The 24,547-nt window shown below is 40.5% G+C and overlaps 1 protein-coding gene and 1 long non-coding RNA gene across 12 annotated transcripts in view; one reads left to right on the forward strand and one right to left on the reverse strand.

Moving 5' to 3' along the window:
• The window catches only part of LOC308554674, a 24,167-nt gene extending 15,425 nt beyond the window's left edge, over positions 1-8,742 (forward strand). The window contains exon 4 of the long non-coding RNA XR_013998433.1: positions 8,097-8,742. This is a non-coding gene — a long non-coding RNA (uncharacterized lncRNA). The remainder of the gene's footprint in view (positions 1-8,096) is intronic.
• ZKSCAN5 (zinc finger with KRAB and SCAN domains 5) lies at positions 1,267-18,717 on the reverse strand. Of its 11 annotated transcripts, none has more exons than XM_081131993.1 (7): positions 18,666-18,717; positions 16,903-17,422; positions 12,541-12,676; positions 8,471-8,553; positions 8,050-8,185; positions 6,182-6,790; positions 1,267-3,567 (listed from the first exon to the last, which is right to left on the reverse strand). In XM_081131993.1, the coding sequence occupies exons 2-7, from the start codon at positions 17,314-17,316 to the stop codon at positions 2,459-2,461; spliced, it is 2,487 nt and encodes an 828-aa protein (XP_080988119.1). In that variant the 5' UTR covers positions 17,317-17,422; positions 18,666-18,717; the 3' UTR covers positions 1,267-2,458. The 11 variants fall into 11 exon arrangements, with proteins under 11 accessions (XP_080988119.1, XP_080988122.1, XP_080988120.1 ...); XM_081131996.1 differs by having other exon boundaries at positions 16,903-17,419; positions 18,666-18,691; XM_081131994.1 differs by lacking the exon at positions 18,666-18,717 and adding an exon at positions 18,563-18,622 and having other exon boundaries at positions 16,903-17,419.
• Between the last annotated feature and the right edge of the window lie 5,830 nt (positions 18,718-24,547).

Genomic DNA, 24,547 nt, shown 5'->3' on the forward strand with positions numbered 1-24,547 from the left:
ATATTGAATGAGGATTCTTCCACTGGGTGGGAGGCAGGTTTGGTACTACCATGAGACCCATTCTAAGATTCTATAATTGTATGATTTTATCATATCTTGGATCAAAACTTTTTCACACAGGTGATAAGAACAGTTTCACCACTTTGTAATGTTTGATGTGAGACAGTATATAGTGCTTACAAGCTTAGCTTTTGGAGGGAAAGTGATCTGGGTTCAAATGCTAGTTCTGCCACAGAGAGCTGTGTGACTTTGGGCAAGTGAATTAACTATTCTGAACCTGTTTTTCCCAACTGTAAAGTGAGTCCTAATAAGTGAAACTACCTCATAATGTTGTGAAGATTGATGATCTACATAAAGCACTTAGCCTGTTTAGAACATGATACTCAATAAACGTTAACACTAGGCTTTACTGAGGTTGTCATTCTCAAGTCTTATACCTGACCTTTAGTTCTGTGATTCTAACTGCAGGAGACAAGAGTCTCCTTAATGCTCCTGAGAAGGATTTTGACACTCACACTTTGCATTGTTAGTGGTTATTTGTCCCAAGTGTGTCATTTCCTCTTTAATCAGTGACTTTCAGCAAGAATTCCATAATCTTTGTATTTTTTTCTGCCAAACCTTGCCCAAATCAGTACATACTTTTCCACCTATATACCATCCCAGTTCACCACAGTGAATGTCTCACAACTGGACCACTACACACCAGGGGCTACCAATACTTCCCCCACCATCAGTGAGGGGGGGTTCCCATTGCCTCACGGTCAGTGGCCAACTCCAAAACTCACTTTAAGAGTCAACCTCCTAGGACAGCTCACAGCACCAAATGTCTTAAATCAGGTTCTCTACAGGAGAGCCTGACACAGGGATTCAGAGCCACATGATTGGTTGAGGGTATGTTCTTCAGGAAAAATGTTTACAGGAGGGAATGAAACAGGATCAAGAGGGCAAGAGCCAAGCATGGAGTCGCAAAGTCTAGCCTTAGCCTGATCCTCAAAGTGTGGGTTGGGGAGCAAAGACTAGACTAGTTTTCCCCTGCTTTAGGCAAGTGAATCAACCTTTTGTACCCCTAGATCAGTCAGTCAGTCAGTGGCTGGACTGGGGAGGGCAGATTAACTCCTGGATGCAGCAGCTCCTACCATCTGAGGCCAAGCCTCCAGAGTCTCTGCAGAAAGGAAGAGCTGTGAGCATTCAGCAGCCAAAACCCTGAGCAGCTTAGGGGGGTAGGTATGCCAGCCTGCCTAAGGGAATCTACCCAGGACACCAGTATATAACACAAACAAGTTTTTATTTGGTGTTTATTGTATGCTAGGCAGTCAGCAGAAGCAGGACTTCAGCAGTGCCAAAAGCTCTTTCCCTTTCTCAAGCAAACAGGCTCAGGTTAACCCTTTTTTTCCGTTTTCTTTTCCTCACAACTCCTACCCAGACCATGACCTCCCTGCTCCTAATTACTGTTTACTTTCAAATCCAGCTGCAGTGTAAACTGAAACTCATTCTACACGCCATTAAGCTACGGGGAAGGGAGATCTATCTCCAGAGCAACTGGGAATTAGTACACATACTGCTTGGACCACTCTTAATTCAAGTTGTTCCATTTCCTTCTATGGACGTAGCTGCCCTCATTCTTGTGGGTAATAGGAAGAAAAAAAAGGAGTCCATCGTTTGGCCTGTCTTCTTTTTATTCCCAAGGTCCCACTCCCCTCTCCTTAAGACATGACTAGCCAGCACAGTTTCTCCTGAATTGATAAACTTAACTCCTCTTTCTAATAGCTAACCAGATGCTAGTAGAATCAAAACAAAACAAAAAAGTAGTGTTTCATGGAGAAGTTGTACATTGAGTAAGACATCAAGAAACACATACCATTCAGCCTCTGAACCCCAATTTTGCCAAAATATAAATACCTTAAATCAATTTTTTCAAAGGATTTAATACTTATGATGGGGGAAAAAATGACTGGAGCCTTCTATTGGCTAAGATAATCATTTCTCGGGAAGGTTCACTGCTGAGGTACCAAAACGGGTATCATGCTGAAGAGTTCTCTTTCTTTACTTATATTCTTCCCTGAATAGATAAGCTGTCAAACAAGACAGAAACTACAAATAAAGGTTATTTCTACTGTACTCATGAGGCTTTTCTCAGTGTCAATGTTCTGAGATTCAACTGAAGAATAAGTGCCATCTGAAGGTTTTCTTTCCTTCACCCAACATATCCATGGGTTCTCTTGTCTACATTCTCAAGCATGAAGATGCTAATGAAAGCATTTCTCCTTGGGAAAAGAAACACATTATCTCTTGTTCTCCAGTGTTCCTAAATTCTAACTGAAGGATTTCAACATATCTAGGTTTGATGGTTAAGCTGGAGAAATTGCTCGAAGTTTTTACTACATTCATTATAGGAGTAGGGTTTCTCTTCAGGAAGACTTCTCTAAATTGAGTAAGAGCTGTGCTACAACAGAAACATCTACACACTTAAGGTATTTATGGAATCTGTCCTCTCATGACTTCTCAGATGTTTGAAGAGGCTACAACTCCAACTGAAACTCATTCCACATTCTTTACATTGAAAGGGTTTCTCACCAGTATGGATTCTCTGATGTTGATTAAGATGTGACTTCAGAGTGAAGCCTCTGCCACATTCATTACATTGATGGGATTTCATGTTGGAGTAGGTTTTCTGCCGTTTTATGTGGGAACACTGGCCAACGTTTTCTCTACAAATATCACATTTACAGGTTTTCTCTGCAGTATGAGTTCTGTAATGCTGAATAAGGTCAGAACTGTAATTAAAGGCTTTGCCACATATATCACACTTATACGGCGGCTCTTGTAACTCAATCTTCTTATCTTCAATCACTGTTAAATTCCAACTATATGCTTCCTCACAAATGCTATTTTTTTCATTTTTCTGACCCATGTGCAGCACCTGATGTTCAATGAGGCTAACATACTGAAAAAAGATTTCTCCACATTCATGACACTGATGGGACTTCTCTCTAGAATGAAGTCTCAGATGCCCAGCAAGGTGTGAACGCCTCCCAAAGCCCTTCCCACACTCATTACACTTAAAGGGTCTCTCCCCACTGTGCACACTCTGATGCTGAACAAGATGGGACCTCACTCTAAATGCTTTCCCACATAAATGACAGGTATAGGGTTTTTCACCAGTGTGGACTCGCTGATGTTGAGTTAGGTGTACACGCTGATTATAGCTTTTCCCACACTCATCACACCTAAATGGTTTCTCCCCAGTGTGTATTCGCTGATGTTGAATAAGATGGGCGCTCTGAATAAAGCTTTTTCCACATTCATTACATTTATGTGGTCTCTCTCCTGTGGAGGATTTTTTGTGGACATAGGTGACTTCACTGAAATTTATCCTCTTTGAAGAGGGTTGTCCTAGTATCTCTTTCATGGGAATTCCCTGCTTTCTATCCAACTTGCCTTCTCCAAAATCTTGAACTTGAGAAACATTTTTTGGGGTTCTTCCAGATAGTTCCATGTCTGCTTCTGAAAATTCTGAAATTTTCTTCTTAACATTCAATTTTGTATTCTTACTTCTTTTGTCACTGCCTGAAAAATAAAGAGGAAATGCCAATGTCATCAGTTCTTTTACAGAAGAAAAATAAACTGTCAGGAAAAAGAGGATAATCAAATGAAAATATGATGTAATAGGAGTAACAAAGGGGATGCATGTATGTACTTGATGCCAACAGGAATAAAAAGAACCTTCTGGTATTGTCCAGTGAAAAGAACAACACAAAGAAGAGGCTTACTAAGAAGGGTAGTAAGAATAGTTGAGGTTAGGCAGTCACAGGAATCAGCAAAACACTTTTATTATATGGTAAGAAGAGACAAGAATTCTGAAATGGGAGAGGAGGCAGAAAATGTGGAAGGGGTAATGACCTGAACATGAGGTAGGCAGACAGAATGAGACAGAACAAAAATACACAAATTAGATGGTAAGAACTAACAAAAACTGGAAGAATGAAAAGCAAAGGGTTAGGAAGGGGATATGGAGTTAGAATACCTGATTAGGAGCTAAGAAAAAGGAGAAATGAGCCCGTATAACATATTGTCAGGAGGGTAGGTAATATATCAATCTCTGCTCTCTTCACCCTTAGCCAACACTCTAGCTTCAGTTTCCCTCCCAAAGCACCTGATATATCTCCTTTGGAAATGCTCATCACCTTTCATGTCTGCTACTCCCACCAGACCATCAGCTCCACGAGGGCATGAACTGCATCCGTTCTGTTTACTGCTGTATCCCAAGCACCCAGCACTAGAGGCTCTCAATAAATAGGGTTGAGCGTACAAAGTATCCCCCTTTGATCAAAAAAAAAAAATGGGGGGAGGTAGGTGAGTATTAACTAGAAAACCAGTCATAAGAACAATTGCAGGGAAGATAAAGACACTATTTTAAAGCAATTGCTTTCTAAGACCAGAGACCTATTGGATGGATTTCCCCAGTGAGGCAGTCACCAACCAGAATGGGACAGAACTGGCTGAGGAGATAACTCAGCCCAACCCAGAACTTTCAAGACACTATGAACTGCCCTGGCCAGTGAGGCTCAGTTAGTTGGAGCACTGTCCTGTGCACAGAAGGGTCATGGGTTCTATTCCCAGTTAGGGCACATACCCAGGTTTTGGGTTCGATCCCCAGTTGCGGCGAGTATAGGAGGCAACTGGTTGATGTTTCTCTCTTACGTCAGTGTTTCTTTCTCTCTCTCTCTCCCTCTCCCTTCCTCTCTCTCTGGAATCAATGAAAAACATATCTTTAGGTGAGGATTTAAAAAAAAAAACACACTATGAACTACATAAACTTCTATTCCATGACAGAAGAGGTGGCAGTGACTGTTAATGTGAATGACAAGGAGCTGGGCTTGAGGACATCAAAGGAATAATTTTAAAATAAATACTTTAGCCAGTCTTGGAGTTTTCGGAACAGCACAGTTTACGGTAATCTCATCCTTTTATAATTCACTTTAGATAAGAAAGTAAGTAAACAAATAGGACAGTTATTCAACCATATTTGTAACCACATTAATGAAAATAAAAACAGCAAGGAATTCTCTTCTGCTTACTCAATTTGTTAAAAAAAATTTTGATAACCCCAGAAGGAATTTAATGTAACTGATAATCTTATATGTGGTGTAATTGTTTTAAAAAGCAATTTAGCCCTGGCCGGTGTGGCGCAGTTTGTTGGAGCATTGTCCCATGCACTGAAGGGTCATGGGTCGATTCCAGGTCAGGGCACATACCCAGGCTGCAGGTTTGATCCCCCCCCAGTTGAGGTGTGTATGGGAGGCAACCGATCAATGTTTCTCTCACATTGATGTTTCTCTCCCTCCCTCTCCTTACCTCTCTCTCTAAAATAATAAATAAATAAATAATAAAAAGCACTTGAGCAATATGTATCAAGATCCATAAGATGTTTTAGGCCTTTCATCCACTAATGCCACTTCTGGGCCTCTATTATGAGAAAATAATCCTAAACACAAAAAAAGGCATAAGCACAGTTATCAAGACAAAAGTGAAAATTTTAGTTCAAGTGGGGAACACCTGAGTAAATTATGATGTCTCCACACAATGGCAGATTATCAAAACTAACAGGAAGGTCACACAACACTGGAAAATGTGTATGCTGGGTGTTTAATTGTGCCCTATGAGTAAAACTTTATAAAAATAGTCTATGAAAAACAATAGAAGGAAATACACTACGTAGTAATAGTTCTATTAGTTAGGATGGTGGGATTATGTGGGATTTTTTCCCCTCCCAATTTCTTTCCTCCAAACTTCTTGTCTATCATTTTAAAATAAAATAAGTGGGATAACTAAATTGGAAAAAGTTGAAAAGGGGAAGGAAGAAAGAGAGCCCAACTCCTCATTTACTACAACAGAAAGTCAATAGATAATGTCTAAAATTGATGAGTAAAGCAATAGAATTATTTAAAATATGGAATTAATGAAAGAAAACAGCTGAAAGCAAGTACCTCTGGGAAAAGGAAGTTATGAAGGTAGTAGAAAGGGCATAGGGTTTTTCCTACTCATTTGACAAAGTATAAATAATAAAAGACTGTAATCTTGGCCCCTTCCTACTGCTCCCATTATCACAACCCATCTGTTCTAAGCTAATAAAAAATCTTTTGCCTCCATTTATTCTCCGATACAAACTTTTCACACATACATCTTTGGGATTTCTCTCTGAAGTGGCGCTTCAGGTGCTCAATCAGATGGGAGTGCCGACCAAAGTTTTTCCCACATTCGGTACATCCGTAGGGCTTCTCTCCACTGTGCACACTGTGATGCTGGACAAGGTGGGAGCTCACCCGAAAGGCTTTTCCGCACACTTGACATTTATAGGGTTTCTCACCAGTGTGGACTCGCTGATGCTGAGTAAGATGCACACGCTGATTATAGCTTTTCCCACATTCACCACACTTAAATGGTTTTTCTCCAGTATGGATTCGCCGATGCTGAATGAAGTTTGAGGCTTGAAGGAAAAATTTACCACAATCATTACATTTGTGACCTCTCTCAGCATTTGTGTTTTGCTTACGGTTAATGTCTGTGATGGCACCAAGATCTCTTTTCTGGGAAGGGTTCTGCCTTGACTTCCCCACACTGGGGTTTACCTGCCACCTTTCTACCATGCCGTGAAGGTCATTAACTTCTCCAAACTCTTGATTTGGGGGAACATTTCTTTCAGTGTTTTCTGATGTTATCCAGTGTGACTTGGCCTCATCAGAAATCTGCTTTACTATGAGTTCCATATTGTCATTCTTTGACTCATAATCTAAAATAATAGAAGAAAAATGTAAAATTTAGCTATTTCCTGTGTTAGAAGAAAGAAAATAACTAAGGGACGTAGAATAGTTATATAAAACCACCAAGAAAACATGACTGTAGAAGTCATTTTAACAAAGCCATGTGCTCATGTTGGGATAAAGAATATTTTAGCAGGAAACTAAGACAAGTTAAGAAAAAAAGAGCTAGCAAGAAAGGTTCAAACACATGAGACTGGGAGAGCAGTCATTCTGTTTAATGAAGATGATATTCCCGCCCGGCTGGGCGTGGCGCAGCAGTTGAGTGTCAACCTAGGATCCAGGCGACTGGGGTTCGATTCCTGGTCAGGGCACATGCCCGGGTTGCGGGCTCGATGCCCAGTCGGGGGCGTGCAGGAGGCGGCCGATCAGTGACTCTCTCATCATTGGTGTTTCTCTCTCTCTCTCTCTCCTTTCCTCTCTCTGAATAAAAACATATTTATAAAAAAAAAATTCATTCATTCAAAAGAAGCTAAAAGCTGTAAGCTCCAAGATGTTTGCCACAGCGCTGAAATTTTTATAATTGCTCCAGATAGCACAATCAAATATTAGTTTTCAGGATCATAGCTTAGTTAGAAATAGTTTCAAAATCTCATTTGTGGTGCAAAATTCAAGAAGGGATATGACAAAGAAAAGAAAAAAGTAAATAGAATGAAAAATAAGATTTTAAAAAAAGGGATATTACATTTAAAATGTAGATGCCAATAGGGCAAACATCATAAAATAGGTACCAGTGATTTGAAAATGGTAACAGAGTAAACAACTAGCCATCCATGAATTAGAAGAAAGGAAAATAATGAATGCCATTGAGATATTGTAATAACTATTATAATAAAGTTATTTAGCAAAATCTGAGATGCTTTCAGAAATGAGAATTATTCAGTTAAGAATTATTTAATCTGTCAAGGAATAGAATACAATAACTAGTATAATTTGTTAAAATCCAAACATGTTAGTTTTAAGCTCTTTCATTTTAAAGCAGTAAAAGACAGTATTTTGCAAATACTATCCCCCAAGCATTATCAGTCTTCAGTCATACCCTTACTATGATGGAAATAATCAAAATAAGCTGAATAAGGGGGAAAAGGTTGATTTACTCTTTCACAGAAAGGGGAAAAAAAGCTATGTCAGCAATTAAAACATACATGCTTTTATAAGATGTACTAGAAATATTCTTTGTAAGATAACAAAATTAAGATGTCTTAATCCATGTATACAAAATAAGTCTTACCCATTGAGGTAATACTCTCATAATTCTCCTTCCTGTCATCCCTATAGAGAGACTTCTGGGACTGGTCCAAATGTCCCCATTCCTCCAGGATGAAGGAAACAGCCACATCAGCCACATCTTCAATTTTCACCAACTTCTGAAACATGAGATCTCCACTAAATTCCCATTCCCTGTGTTCAAATTTGGAGTGAGGGAAAGAACTGCAAGCATTAAAGAAAGAAATAAGAGGAACTATACTTCAAAGAGGATGAGGGAGTACTGGGTAGAACAGAAAAAGACATTAACCCAAAAGTTTGAATCCAAGGTGGGCCTGGTCTCTAGATAAAGAGACAGAACTCCTGATAAAGTTTCAGGATTAAGGCAGCCACTTCTCCAAGAATGGACATGGGTCCTCATTGCAGGCACAGGGACACCAGCTCACCTGGGACCCAGCTGAGAGAAGTGAGGCTGTCATCTCCTGGCTGTCCTTCAGGGGAAGGGAAGAGACCTGGAGAGCAGGAAGGGCTGAGGGGGAAGAAAAAGAGGTGTCAGTGAGAATATCTTTGCCCAGCTCCGATTGCCACCATATTCCACTTTTGGTCAAGAATCTACAATGGTGCCCTGCCACATCAAGGCCATATTCTTCTGCTTGGCTCTCAAGACCCTAAATATTCCGGCCCCTCCCACACCTACCCTATATTAAACTTTCTACCCAAAAAACTAGACTCCCTGCTTTGGTCAGGCTATTCCCTGCTGCTGAATTTAGATTGTGTCATTCCCCTATTAGGATGCACTCTGCTCTGCCAAGATCGAACCTAATCATCTCAAAGAATAACCAGTCTCACAGCTTCCATGGATCTGAAGCACTGCCTAGAGCCCAGGGCTTCTCAGGCTTTGTGCAAACAAATCACCTGGGGGTCTTGGCATAGGGCAGATTCTGTCTTAGTACATCTGGGGTAGCCCACACATTTTGCATTTCTAACAAACTCCCAAGTGGTGTTGGTGCTGCTGCTCCTTGGACCACACTTTGATTAGCAACGCCTTAGTCCACATGCTCTCCCTTCAAGGGATTACTGTGGTGGGTTTATAGTCAACCAGTTAGTATATATTATTAGGCCTACTAGTATGTTATAAGAATAGGCAGATAAAATAATTCTTGCCTTCCAAAACTTCACTAACACGAAGGTCAGACATGTAAGCCTTAACTACTTCCAGAATAAATTACAAATACTAAAAGTTCACCCTGTAGGAGCAGAGAGGCAGGGGCACCTACAGAGTGGAGGGTGGAAGGTGGGAGCATCAGCAAAGCCTTTCCGTAGGAAGGAGGGGTGGGGTGGGACGAGGATCAGGGTGCTTTGCAGGTGGAGCGAATCCCATGCGCAGTGCCTGGAGAGTCTGATCTCTAGATGTTGGTGACAGTTTGATTCTCTGCTGTCACCTCTGCTTATTTTTTGTCAAGATTCATGGTGCATCCAGATCTCAGTCTATGTGGGCTCCAACTTGAAAAATAACCTGATGGTTTAGACCTTGCTATGGTTTCCTCAGTCCTGGAAATGTATGTGTATATGTAGCTTGCCTGTGTCCAAGGACTAGGAAGTAATGAGCAATGACACAAGGAGATAATGGTTACAGATGAAAGACAAAAACAGAGACAGAGTCTGAAACCAGGAGCGTGGCTGAAGAGTCAAAAGAGGAGACTTGAAGAAAGGGATGAATGTAGTCTATACTTGAACAGTAATTTTGAGTATAGACTATATTCCAATTATATTTGGAATTATTATAGGAATTACATTCTAAATAATTCCACTTATTTTTTGAAGTTCCCGTGAAACCTGTTGTTTCTTCAGCTTTTAAGTACATGATTTTGCCCCTCTCAAGCTCAAACTAGTCCCAGGGGCAGAAAACCAGCCTTCAGTGCTATCAAAGGCATGAGGAATGCAGCCTCCCACAGTGTATAAAATAATAAAAAAACAAAGTAATTTTGTTGTAATAAAGAAACTGGCTAGGGTCTGGATAACAGGGCAGCAAAGAGAAGCCGCACCTAGGAATAGAAGAAAAGAGCAGCCTGATCTGATGAGACTCTGCAAGTAGAGAGAAGATGACATGATTTAAGGAAGACAGGATTCTGCACTTGGGAGGGCCTGGTGGTGAAACAAAGGCAGTATAGCTTGAAATGGGGTAAAAGTGTAGATACAGAGGGGTAAAAAATACCAGCAGTCACTTAATAGCTTTGTGACTTTGAACAAATTACTTAACCTTTTTAAGCCTTAGCTTCTTAATTTCTGACATGAGGATAACAGCAATACCTATTCACTCCACTGGGTTAAGGTGAGTATTAACCCTTGGTATACCAACTAGGCCTATTAGACAGAATTTTGGGTTTCTGTTTTAAACAGTTTTAACTAAGTTTAAAGACTGGAATTATATGACTTTTATTCCTTTAGAGGTCTTTTGAAGAACAAAAAGAAAATTCATTTTAGAATTTAAAAAAATAGAATAAAACTCATTCTATCTTGTAATTTCTATATGGATTCACTAGACCATTTTATAAATTTAGAGTACATTTGGGATCTAAGTGATCTTATTCTTCCTGTATCATGAAACATTTTTCTATTTCATCATCCCAGGAATTATTTCATTTTTACTAATCATTATTCATTAATTATTCCCAATGAGAGCACAGAAGACTAAAATAATAAGAAATGAGAGAATAAAGAATATTTAGGATCACACAGTAGTAAAATACATCATCATTCTTCACTATTCCCAAACAATTAAATGCATTATGCAGAGTTTTGCATCATCTTCAAGAAGGTATAAGACTGTTGACACCTGCTTTTAGCTTTCATTGAACATAGTTGAAAATTTTTCATTTTCCACCCATACTGGCAAAGAGAAAAAAATCTGCAGAAGACATTTCACTATTATTAGGTGAATGAGATGATGAAGAGTGACAGAGAACAGAGAGCTCTCTAATGATAATGATAAAACAAAGTATAAGGGAAATCTTAGAATGAATCTGCAAATGAGATAACATTCTAAACAAATTTTCTCACTCAAGAATCAATATTAAACACTGTACTTTTAATCTCACAAAAGGAATGTGACAATCTCATCCAGTGAGTCATTCAACAAGAAGGACTTCATCAGGCAATATTTTGCAACAAGATTCTGGATCATATAATTTTGCTAAAAAGACAGTATTGATTTTGCTAAAGAGACAATTTTGTGTGACAGTACTTTCATTTTTTATGATGTTTTTATTATCAAAATGTACCTGATACAAAGAAGTTTAATTCTTTTTAAAATTTCTTTAAAATTATTATCCTTTGATTCTTCTGTATATTATGCATAAAATGACTTAAATATAAAAAATAGAAAGGATCCACTGGCCCCAGATGCTAACAGTGAAGACTACTTTTCCTGGTACAATGAAGAATAAATGAATTCCTACAAGTAAAGCTTAGAACAGGTCCTGACACATAGTAAGCACCGTAGAAGTAATAGCTGCTGCTGCTTTTATTATTATTACCACAGTGAAAGGAAAGCCGGAAAAGATTAGAGCCATAGGACATGTTAAGTGAAAGGCCTGACCACTAAGGGGAAGCTAAAAGAAAGCCTGGGGCCAAATAGGAAATACAGGTTCACAATTTCTAATCCATAATTCTGAAATCCCAAAGCTCTAAATACCAAAGGTGTTTTTTTTCACCTTTGTGAAAAAGTTAGACATGAACTACTTTGACAAAAAAACCTGATCAGAACTTATGTGCAGCTATTCAAAGTTTTTATTTAATCGACTACTGTAAATACACATACATTTCACTGCTGAAATATTAACGTGATTATGGAGTACCACCTCAAATCCTGTTGGTAGTGTAATATATGGTATATAAATCATATTACCTTACTAAGTCTGAAAAATTTGGAATTCTAAAATATATCTGATAGCAAGAGTTTCTGGTGAGAGATTATAGACTTGTGGACATATATCATTATAAATAAGATAAGCTGTTTACTTTTCTTCCTTGATATATCTAATACAGATTCATAAAATAGACAGAGGGAGGGAAGAAGAGAAAGAAAGAGAACAAATGCTCTAAAGATCATGGTGAAGCACTGCTTGAAATAAGACTTCAAGGTGAATGAGCACTCAGAACTGAATGCAGTTAGGAACCAAAAAGCTTTTTTTACATAAGCATAAACAAAATCTATGAGGCAGAGTTGGAAATCTCTCAGAAAAAAATTATGTTTTTATAGATTTTTTAACAGTACCTAGAAAGCATTAGAGCTTTTGAATAGAACTGTGGTCCAGTTCTGAGCCAGCCTGTAAGTTGACCTCTCTTAATACCAGGGACTCAATTCTAGGTCCCTAAACTGTCCCAACCTCCAGATTCTGTTGAATGCAGGAAGGCTGCCCAGCCCAAAGTCACTCTCTAACAGACACTGCTTACCCACATAGCCAGGGTGCCCACTCACTAGCCACATCTGTTCCACCGAATCATAGATCCTCACCATTTTCCTCCAGATGAGGCTTCTGTGGCTCTTGTTCAGGCTGGGGGTCCAGAGACAGGAGCTGGTGACTGAAGGACTCCTGCATAGCTCCTGGTGGCACCATCTTCTGAGAAAGGACTTCAGGACATGCCACAATCTAACAACCACAACCATACCAATCAGTACATTACCGAGAAGGCTATTAAAGAATCCAGTAAGTTCACCTTACTCTTTCATTTGTTCCTTTACTAAATATTTCATGTCTGTCTATCATAAGCCAGGCACTGATTATACAGTGGCTTAATAAACATGGTTTATGTCTAGATGAAGAAGACCTCCATTCAACATTTCAACACACAAATAAATACATAATTACAAACTATGTTATATGTTAGAAAAGAGAAGGAGGTGCCATGAGAAAAATCAGATGAGATCTACTTTAGATTGGGTGGCCACTGAAGGCATTCCTGAGGAAGTGTCACTTAAATAAACACCTAAAGCAGCAGCTAGGAGGAAAGTAAGAAGTGTTGCAGGCAGAGAGAACAATATAAGCAAAGACTCAGGCAGAAAGTGGGTGCTCGGTACTGCCAAGTGTGAGTCAGTGTGAGCCAGTGTGAGTCACATTTAGTGAAGAGGGAAGAAAGGTGAGAAAGGAGTTTGGAAAGGTCAATTGTAGGACTCAGCAAGTCACACCTGGCTCTCCAGCAGACCAACACCAAGACTGGACCTAGTTCATGTCCAGCGTGCCACAAGACCTGTCTTTCTGTTCTTGGCTCTTGCTCAACCCTAGGGTACATACAATCACTCTGCCACAACCAGTCTCTAGAATCTGCCTATTCTGGAAGGTTCTAGCTCAGTGGCAGCCTAGCAGGTAATAAGACCTTGCATTGAGATAGAATCACCACTCCCCTTTCCCTCCCTTATGGTTTCAGAACACTAGATTTTTAAGTCTCCTAGTACTGGCAAAATGTGGCATAGGAGTTACATTAAGAAGCAGCTGCAAAACAGCTGTGGCAAACATTCTGTATGAAAGTTTGCGTCCTTGTTGACCTGCTCATAACAGAGTTAAGATGATGCCAAGTATGTCGCAGGGCACCAAAGAACCAAAGCAGCCCTTGATGTCCCCTGAGACTAAGAAAGAGAAACCAAGGAGAAAGGGTAAGGATAAAGCCTGGGAAAAGGTTTGCAGAGACAAGAACTGCCTGGAGATAAAGTTGAGGAAAAATGTCAGGGATACAGGAAGCAGGCAGAGAGAAAGGCAAAGTATACTATGGAGGCCCATGGGAAATCCCCTCTCTGGGCCTCAAAACCTGACTACCACTAAGAAATAATTTTTCTGTGTCCCTTCCAAAGATGGACTGCATATCACACTGAAAAAGATAAATGTATAATATCTGCTGTAAATCCTCTATTAAAAATGCTTTTTGTTTTAAACCATGCTTTTGAATATTACTAAAAAAATAGGAAAAAGTTTGTCCATTAATGTCTCAAATTTGGTTTTGAAAAGTAATAACTAGCCCTAGCCATTTCGCTCAGTGGTTAGGGCATTGGCCTGCAGACTGAAGGGTTCCCGGGTCCGATTCCAGCCAAGGGCACATACCTCCATTGCAGGTTCTCCCCAGCCCCGGTCAGGGTGGGAGGCAACCAATCAATGTCTCTCTTTCACATCAGTGTTTCTCTCTCTCTCTCTTTTTCTCTCTCTCCCTCCCTTCTACTCTCTCTGAAAAGCAATGGAAAAAATATCCTCAGGTGAGGATTAAAAAAAACAACAAAAAAACCTAGATGTCAACATGAACCTTTACTTCCTGTCCTGAAAGGAGCAATAGAAAGGTTCGAACTTTCCCATCTGTAGGACAATCATTTAGGAGAGCTGCACAGTCTGACTACAGGTCAGCAACAACTCTCTCTGCTGCCCATTTTCCTCATGGCGTGAGCTAAGCCAGCTAAAGAGCCTGAGGATGTTCTGGAACATTGAAATACCCCTGAGCCAGAGGTAAAAAATAATGAACTGGTGCCTTACAATGAAGTGCAATGGGTCTGAATGAGGGAAATTCTCTAACTAGCTTCAAACTCTTGTAGACCTATAATCACATGAGTTTTGTTTCTTTGCTATAAAAAGGGAATTAAAGTTTAAGAGAGTATAGCAATAACAGGAAGGTAGAAGGTCCCATTATAAATGAATAAGAAAGTACATGTCAACAACATAAGGATATGGATCCTCCCTAGATTAACATATGATTTAATGCAATACCAACAAAAATACCAACAGCATTTTTGGGGTAGTGAAAACAAAATAAGTAATTCTAAAGGTCATAAGAAATAAGAAAATACTGAAACATAATTTGGAAGGAAGGAAGGATAGTCCTATCATATACCGAAGCACTTCATAGAGCTCAAATAATTAAAATACTAATACATGAACAGACAGTGAGATCAATAAAATAAAGAGACCACAAAAGGACCCAAATATATGCAGAAATTTGATATGTAATAAAGAGGCATTTTAATCAGAGAGGGAAAAGGTAGATTACAAGTTGCTGGGACAACCTGATAGCTGGAAACAAATGAAGTGGTAAGCCCTAGCAAGTTTGGCTCAGTGGTTAGAGCACTGGCCAGCAGACTGAAGGGTCCCGGCTTCAATTCCAGCCAAGGGCACATACCTCAGTTGTAGGCTCTATCCCCTGCCCCAGTAGGGGCACATGTGGGAGGTAACCGATCAATGTGTCTCTCTCACATCGATGTTTCTCTTTCTCTCTCTCTCTCTCTCTCCCCCCCTTCCACTCTCTCTGAAAAGCAATGGAAAAAAATAGCTTCAGGTGAGGATTAAATAATAAATAAATAAATAAATAAATAAATAAATAAATAAATAAATAAAATAAAGTGGTAACCATACCAAACACCCTAAATCAAAATGAATTCCAGATGGACCAATCATTTAAAAGTGTAAATAAAAAATGAAGAAACTATGAGAAAAGTTTCTTATAATATTGTAGTGGAGAAGGCCTTTCTAAGTATGGCACAAAACCCAAAAAACGTAAATTAAAAGATCTAAACTAATGGCATAAAAATTTAAACACCCTTAAAAGCAAAAACCTCCATAAACAAAGACAAACAACATGGAAAAATAACACTTGCAATTCAATGGCAGACACAGTCCTTACTTTTTCTAATAAGTAAATAACATAAACAGATCATTTGCAATAAAAGGGTATAGGCATAGCCCTTTAAAATATGTACTGTTGTCAAACTTATAAGATAAAGGCATTACAGTTGCACAGAATTGGAATACTGCATCTTTCATATTGGCAATAATAAAAAAGTTGGATAACACTGTGTTATCAGACTGCAGGAAAAAAATTTCTCTCATACATTGCTGTTAGGAATATAAATTGGTATAACTTCTATAGAGGGCAATCTACCAATAACTGTCAATATTACAAATTCATATGGTCTCTGAGCCAACAACTGGACTTCTTAGCATTCATTCTATAATTAATGATGTATGTAAAGATAGTCATGCAGCAAAGTTGGTTATAGTTAAAATTCAGGAACAATCTAAAGGAACAATTTAAATGGCCTTCAATAGGAGTTCAATTATGGTACATCTATACAATGGAACACAATGCAGTTTCAGGGTGAGGTCACTCTGTTTGCACTGACATGAAACAAACTAAGCTATAAGAAAAAAAGCAAGCCCAGCAGCACGGCTCAGTGGTTAAGCATCATCCTATGAACCAAGAGGTCATGGTTTGATTCCCAGTCAGGGCACATGCATGCCTAGGTTGCAGGCTCAATCCCCATGCAGGAGGCAGCCGATCAATGATTCACTCTCATCATTGATGTTTCTATCTCTCCCTCTCTCTTCCTCTCTCTGAAGTAAAAAAATATATATTAAAAAAACACACAAAGAAAGAGGCATAAGTACGGCAGTGATTTCAAAACATCTGTGTGTTTTTAAGCATGTCATACACATATATGCTTATATATACAGAATACAGTATACCTCTGTATGGATATGCATGTATCATGTAAATGCTGCCTCTGGTGAGAAGAACTAGGCATCTGGAGAACAAGGGGTGGGAGGAGAACTTACTTTTCATTACAACCTTATGTACCTTTTCAATTTTGTATCATGTCACTCAAAAAATAAATACAGTAATTTTAAAAATAAATAAAATCGCAGATTGTCTTCTCCAGGTTAACACACTGGATACTGCTTCTCTTTGCTGGGGTGGCAGGAAATCTCCACAGTGTACCTAATCCCAGGAGAACAAAAGAATATGAATGAAGCACCAGAGTGCTAAGGATCTCACCCCTGCTCAGCAGCTCCTTAACTCTCTTCCTCTCCTTCCTCATTGTTCTAATGTCTCCTCTTACACTCACCTGTTGTCTGCGTTCCTCTAGTTCCCTCTGTATACTTTCTACCACAGCCACAGCTTCTTCTCCATTTTCCGGGTGATGCTCTCTCACCCAGGTCTGGAACTCTTCAGGAAGGATGGTCAGGAACTGCTCCAGCACCAGCAGCTCCAGGATCTGCTCCTTGGTGTGCAGCTCAGGCCTCAGCCACTCACAGCAGAGCACTCGGAGCTGGCTGAGTGCTTCCCGGGGGCCTGATGCCTCATGGTACTGAAAGTGTTTGAAGCGTTGGTAAAAAGTCTCAAACACTGGTGGGTTGTACTCCTGCATCCAGGTGCAGTCTTCTTCTTCCACCTTCACTATTAGTAGGTCCTCCTGCTCTTGTGAAGTCTCAGCTGGAGGGTCCAAGTCTATAATTTCCCCAGATTCTGTCATTATCATTCCAAACTCAGAGGGATGTCTTTCCAGTTTAGCTGTTTTACACTGATAAAATGTGTTCTGTTCTTTTAAGATCTTCTGAAGGACACGTTCATTAGTGTGCAACCTACTGACATATTGGAAATTATTAGCAAAGAGGTGACAAAGCAGTCACTTACACTAAAGATGACCACTCAACAGAGTAACTCACTTAAGATATGAACTACAAGGCAGCTGTCACTCCACCCCTAAAATATTAACAGACAGTATTTCCAACATTTAAAAAATGTAAACGAGAACCACAAAAATCTGACATCAGGCCCAACTAACACAATTTTACTGGTGAAGAACATTACATTTCATATAAATAATAGGGTAAGACTTACTAACTAGTCCAGACGCAGTAGCTCCTTCTCTCTACCGTTAAGTCAAACTTAAGTCAGAACAGGGGTCAAAAACATTACAGCGGTCAAAACTGGTCCTGTCCTTCAAGCCCCAAGGGCCTGACAGACCAACGGGAGACTTCATTGGTCCCGAAAGGAAGCAGGGTAGTAAGTACAGATTTGGAGCTGGATTTCTTGGAATCGACCCTGACCTCGTACACACGGAAAACGGCCCGGTCAAGGTTAGGGACAGGGCCCCCGTCTGGATACAAAGCCCATTCCCTTTCCTCAAGGCTCCAGCCTCGGGGAGCTCTCCTGGAAAACCGAGCTCCCGCAATCGAGGCTGGGAAGACAGGTTTCTTCTCACAAACGAAGAGAAAACAGAAGCCGACACTTCGCAACACTTCCTCGCCGGAAGTAAAGAAGTCCAAGCCTTCCCTGTCCAACGGTGTTGAGCCATAAATCCAACCCCCGAGAGTACTTCCGAGTCCTCTCTAGGAAACCCGGAGGTCCTCGCCTCGCTGCGGGCGGAAAGTGCCAACCCCAGGCCCCGCCCCAGAGGAGCTGTGGGCCAATCGGAGGGGAAATGGGGCACCGACCGCGAACCCAATCCTACATCCCTAAACGGGGCGTTGCACGCCCACCAAACCTCGGGGACAGCGTCGCTAGAGCCGTGGAGAAACGGAGTCACTCTCCTTACCTACCCAACCCCGAAGCCAGTTAAACAGTCTGGGCTGCCCCTCTTTCCTAGGAATGCGGACAGAGGGCGGGGTCTTAGGTGTCTGGAGCGGTTGCTAAGGCGACAGTTGCTAGTATCCGATTTGCCATGGAACTTGCTCTGGCCCACCCTCAACGTCCTGCGCCCCAATTCGAAGTAGGGTCCTTACCTTTCTGCGAGCCCACAACTCTCACTTCCCTTTAATTTTGAACCCTTCGGCTTCTTCCCGTAAACCTCACCACTCCCCGCACCCCGTCTCCAGACACACCTACCTCCTTACACCTCAGTCAGCTCTAGGGGCTCAAATCTCCGATATTAAACTCGCGAGTCCCAGGTGCGAGCCGCTACTAGGACTACATCTCCCAGCAAGCGCCTCTCGGAACACGCCCGCTAACCAATAGGGCCTCGGCTTTCTTTTCGGCCTCGGTCTCGCGGGCCTATCAGAATGCGGGAGAGCAGGGAAGCGTTTCTGTCGGCGCCTCGGGTTGGAAGGCGGTGTGTGACGAAGTCCGCTGCCCTTCTGGTTGCGGAGAGTGGTTGCCGAAACCCCTCATCGCTGCGAAGTAGGAAAATCACCTCTGCTGGGCTTCTTCAGCCACGGAGATCCCATCCTTAATAATTTCTCATTTTTGTATCCGTTTACAAAGCTGCTTGACAGGCAAGACAAGAGTCACTATCGCCACTCTTATACGTCGCCAAATGAGGCTCGCCCTCTCCACTCTGAATTAGAAAGCACACGTATTTGGATACTCCTGGAGAGTTATTTTTTAGTGTACGGGATGAGTTTTCAGCCATCAGGGATGACATTTGGAGACTGACTTGCTAGCGTTGTGGTCTACCTGATGGGAATGAAGAAATTAAGAAAAATCCCCTGCTATCTCCAGAGAGACCTTTAACTGCAGAGGCTCAACTTGACACTGCGGTATGTTTGGTGTTTGTAGTATTTGTACGGCTTCACTTTTTACATTTAGTTTTAAATTTTTAATTTATTTAGGGAGGTGGGGAGAGTGAGAGGCTGATTTGTTGTTCCACTTATTTATGCATTCATTAGTTGCTTCCCCTATGTGCCTTGACCAGGGACGAGCCCTTAACCTTGGCTTTCCGGGAGGACGCTCTAAGAGCAACTTGGCAGGGCTTCCAATTTACATTTAGTACTTTGCATAGTTTCACTTTGAAACATTGAGTTATTTGATCCACTCAAAATTAGTGTATGATGTGAAGTATAGATCCAACTTTTTTTTTCCAAATCACTACCCAAGGTAAAAAGTCTCTTTGCGGCCCTCACCCCCTCCATTGATTTGTAATGCTCTCTTTATCATATACCAAATTCCCATATGTTCTGTGGTCTGTCTCTAGATTTTCTATTCTGTGACATTGGTCTGTTTGTATACAGATGTGATAATACCATGCTGTTTTAATTTATTGAGGATTAATAATTGGTTTTAATATATCTTAGGCTAAATGCCCCCAATTGTTTCTTTTTCAAAATATACTTGCTTCTTTATTTTTTCTCAAATTAACATTAGAATCAGTTTTTCTAGTTCCAGAGTGAAATCTGTATTGAGGTCATTTTTAATTTATATTAATTAGGGAGAATTGAAATCCCTACAAAGTTGATTTTTTCTGTCCTAGAATATGGTATGTCTTTCCGGGAGGGGGGGCTAATTTTGGATCCTTCCGGAGTGTTTTAAATATTTCTTCATATAGGTTTTACACATATCTTGCTATGTTCTAAGTATTTTATCTTTTTGTTAATATCGTAATTGGGTTGGCCTAGCTTTTCAAAGTATATCTGTTAACTTTAGTTGTATAACAAACCATCCCCAAACTTAGTAACCTAAAAAAACAACCATTTATTTAGCTGATGGCAGTTTGGTCTGGACATGTCTGGGTGGCTCTTCTGCTGGGCTCTTTCTTTTGTCTATAGTCAACTGCTGGTAAGCTAAGCAGTTCTGCTGGGCATTGGTTGCTTTTCAACTGCAGTGACGGGAGGCAACTGGGTCACATGCCTCCCATCATCCAGCAGGCTAGCTCAGACATGCTTACTTGATGGTGATGGGTTCCAAGAGCAAGAGAGCAGAAATACCTAGGCTCAGAACTGACAGTGTCACTTCTGCCACATTACGTTATAAAAGCAAGTTATAAGGCCAGCCCAAATTCAAAAGATGGGGAAATACTCAACTTTTTGACAGGAGGAACTACAAAGTGTATTCCTAACATTTTACCTTTTTTCCTTTACTTTTGTGGCTGTTTTTGCAATAAACCACAATAAGATATACTATCTCAAGAAGAGAGAAAAGGTGATGATCCAGGTAGTTATGGGAATGGATTTCACATAACCATTAGCCTGTATGCATGGCAAAAGGTCTGGAAAGTGCTGCTCCAGTCATTTTAAATTTTGTCTTTATATTAAAGCACAGTTTTTTCTTTCATCATGGAATCATTTTTTTTGAATCATGCTTTGATACTTCCCATCAGCTAGCATTGAAGGGGCAGTAAAATCCATTAATCTTATTTACTTGGGAGATCTTGCGAAAATATTGTCCATTATGTCACAGTGTCCTTTTCCTGGGCACTCGAGGGATATTTCTCTTCCCTCTTCGTACCAAGAATAGCTGGATTTCTCCTAAGCCACTATTAATAGTTCACTTTCCCCCTGAAAATACCCTACAAATCATGTAACTGATTTTTTTTCTTGCATTGTCTATTGATGCTTTTAAGAGCCAAATTGTGGGCTGTTGTTTTGCCAATACATAGGAGCTTACTGGAGGCAATTTCAAATCCCATTTTATCCCCAGATCCATCTTATTTATCCTCCCTATTTTCCTTTTCTCACTTAATTATTTTCTCAATTATTTTTAAAGGTGAGACAACTAACATTTTTCAATTAACTCAGTGTACAAAGCACCAAAAATAGCATTAGGAAAGCAGAAGTGTGCTATTCCGTGATATCAGTGAGAGCAGGTGAAAGGAAAAGTTACATTAGTGGAGAGAGGAAGATAAGAGCTGAGAAAAACAGTATATCATGATTAGAGTGCATAACACAACCCGGAGACAGACTGATAATCAGCTGGTGAGTAGACAGAACCTACAGATTCTCTTGCTGGAAGGAAAAGAAAAAGGCTTATAGTGCCCTCAGTACTTGGTATTCTCTTCTAGATCTGTAATTAGTTATATAGGTAGACTATTTTGGAGCAAGGTTTGCCTATACTGGAAAGGGTTCTGTTACTTATGAATTTGCATTCTGCCTTTAATTTCCTTGACCACCTAGTTGAAGTCTGTGCTGCAGCACAGGGAAAAGAACTTTTCCTGCCAAATTATGATAGCGTTCCTTCACAGGTGAATAAGTAGACTTGTGCAAAGTTTCTGCCCTCCAGGGACTTTCAAGACACTTGGAGAGATCAGACATAAACATTTGACAAGTTATATCATTAATTATTACATATTGCTCCAAATTTCTTTTCTTTTTTTTTTTAAGTCTCACCAGAGGGTATTTTTTCCATTGCTTTCCAGAGAGAGTGGGAGGGAGAGAGACAAACATCTATGTGAAAGAGACACATTGATTGGTTTCCTCCTGCATGAACCCCCACTGGGCTGGGGATCAAGCCTACAACTGAGGTATGTTCCCTTGGCCGGAATTGAACCTGGGACCCTTTAGTCTATGGGCCAATACTCTAACCACTGAGCCAAGCCAGCTAGGGCTGCTCCAAATTTCTAGAATGACAAATCTGAGCTTTGAGAGTAGTGAATTTGTTTCTCTAGAAGTGGATTTGTCAAAAAATTAATCCTGAAAAATCTGCCTTGGCTTGTTTCATATCTTACTAATATCTAATCAAAAGAGATCACAAAAACTAATACAACCACTTAGCTGCTAAAACCTAAAGTAGGGGTTGTCTACCTGTGCTTTTGCACTTTTGCATAAATCATTAATTGATAATTTAAACTTTAATCCATAGAGATGTCATATGGAATTCTTATCCTACCTGGGACTTTGCATTCATAAATAAGGACAGTAATTTTACTCATTTAAATAAACAAATTTTAAAAATGAATTTACCACCCGGCTGAGATGTGGCTCAGCGGTTGAGCGTCGACCTAGGATCTAGGCAATCGGGGTTTGATTCCCGGTCAGGGCACATGCCCGGTTGCAGACTTGATCAATGACTCTCTCATCATTGATGTTTCTATCTCTCTCTCCCTCTCCTTTCCTCTCTCTGAAATCAATAAAGATATATATTTTTTAAAAAAATGAATTTACCAAGATTAAAGATGGAGGCGGACTAAGTGGAAATTACACTGACTCTCTCAAGGGACCAAACTGGAATTACAACCAAAATATAGAAAAGCCATCATGAATAATCAACTGAAGACGAGCTGGAGAGCACCCTCATAACCAAGGGGGAAAGTGGAGACTGCATAGACATTGGTAGGAAGTGCAGAGGTGCGACAGGGGTGTCTGGGCTCCCACAGGCAGCAGCTGAGAGTCCTGAGGGATATCTCAGCTGTGAGGATTCCCACTGAGGACTGCAGGACCTAAACCCCAGGCTGGAATTCCCAGCCAAGAGCACCAGAACTGAGAAAGGTGCCCACATAACATCTGGCTGTGAAAAGCAGCCGGGTTTCTGTCTGCCAGGAAGAGGCAGCTAGAAATGTAGGCATCCTCTTAAAGAGCCAACACACAAAGTTTCGTGTGTAGCCACTCACCTGGAGCTCCAGCAGAGGGCGGGCAGAGTGGACTAGAGCTATGTGAGGAGAACCTAGGTTTGTGGGCTCTGGAGATTGAGATCAAAACGCACCTGTCTGGGTTCCTGTGCTGAGTCATTCCCCCATGCTGCAGAGGACTTCTTTCTCAGGCAGACAATTCACTGCTTTTGCCTTGAGGCGGGGGCAGTAATTGCCCCACCCTGCTGGAAAACCTCTCACCCTACCCCATGGAGTTTCTACAGCCTGAGGCTCATTAAGAGAATCAGATTAATCAGCCTGCAGGCAGAGGGAGACCTCAGAGAGCTTTGAGTCTTTGCCTGGTCTGCTTCTGGACCCAGGCCTTGGTAAAGCAGACTTTGGTGTGCATCTTGGTCCTGTCCAAATATACTCAGCCCTAGGAGAGGAGACCTGGAGATCTCAAGCTGTGGGTTGTTGATAGCTCCAAACAGTACTCAGGGCCAATCACAAACTGTGTCTGATATTAGACTGCACCAGAGACCCCCCAAAATGACTGAGAGTCCTAGCAGACCTACCTAATACATAGAAACAAACCCAAATAGGCAGCCAAAATGGAAAGACAAAACAAACAAACAAAAAACAAGCCCCAAAAGAAAGAACAAGAGAAGTCTCCAGAAAAAGAGCTAAATGAAATGGAGATAAGCAATCTATCAAATATAGAGTTCAGAATATTGATTGTAAGGATGCTCAACAGCATGCAAAATGATGTGGAAACTATGAAGGAAATTAAGAATGATATAGCAGAAATAAATAATACATTGGAAAGAATAAACAGCAGATTAAGAGAAGCTGAGAATGATCAGTGCACTAGAAGACAGGGTACAAAAAAATCAGAGATCCAAAAAGAAAAAAAAAACCAATTAAAAAACAGGAGGACAGTTTAAGGAAGCTGTGGCACAACATGAAATGTAACAATATTCACATTATAGGACTGCCAGAAGAGGTCAAAAGTAAGCAAGGGTTAGGAAACCTGTTCAAAGAAATAATGGAAGAAAACTTCCCTAACCTAGTAAAGGAAAAAGTCACACACGTTCAGGAGGCACAGAGAGTCCCAAGCAAGAAGAATCCAAAGAGGCCATGCCCAGACATGTCATAATTAAAATGCCAAAAATTTAAGACAAAGAGAGAATCTTAAAGGAACTAGAGAAAAGCAATCTGTTACCTACAAAGGAGCTCCCATAAGGCAGTCAGCTGACTTCTCATCAGAGACTCCACTGGCCAGAAGGGAATGGCATGAAGTATTCAAGGTAATACCAAACAAGGATCTGAAACCAAGACTACTCTATCCAGCAAGGCTATCATTCATAATAGGTGGTGAAATAAAGAACTTCTCAGACAAAACAAGGCTAAAGGAGTTTATCACCATCAAACTAGCATTGCAGGAAATGTTAAAGGGACTGCTGTAATTAGAAGAAGAAATAGAAAGAAAGAG

This window comes from Miniopterus schreibersii, assembly GCF_964146895.1.
Source record: "Miniopterus schreibersii genome assembly, chromosome: 3".
NCBI classification, from domain to species: domain Eukaryota; kingdom Metazoa; phylum Chordata; class Mammalia; order Chiroptera; family Miniopteridae; genus Miniopterus; species Miniopterus schreibersii.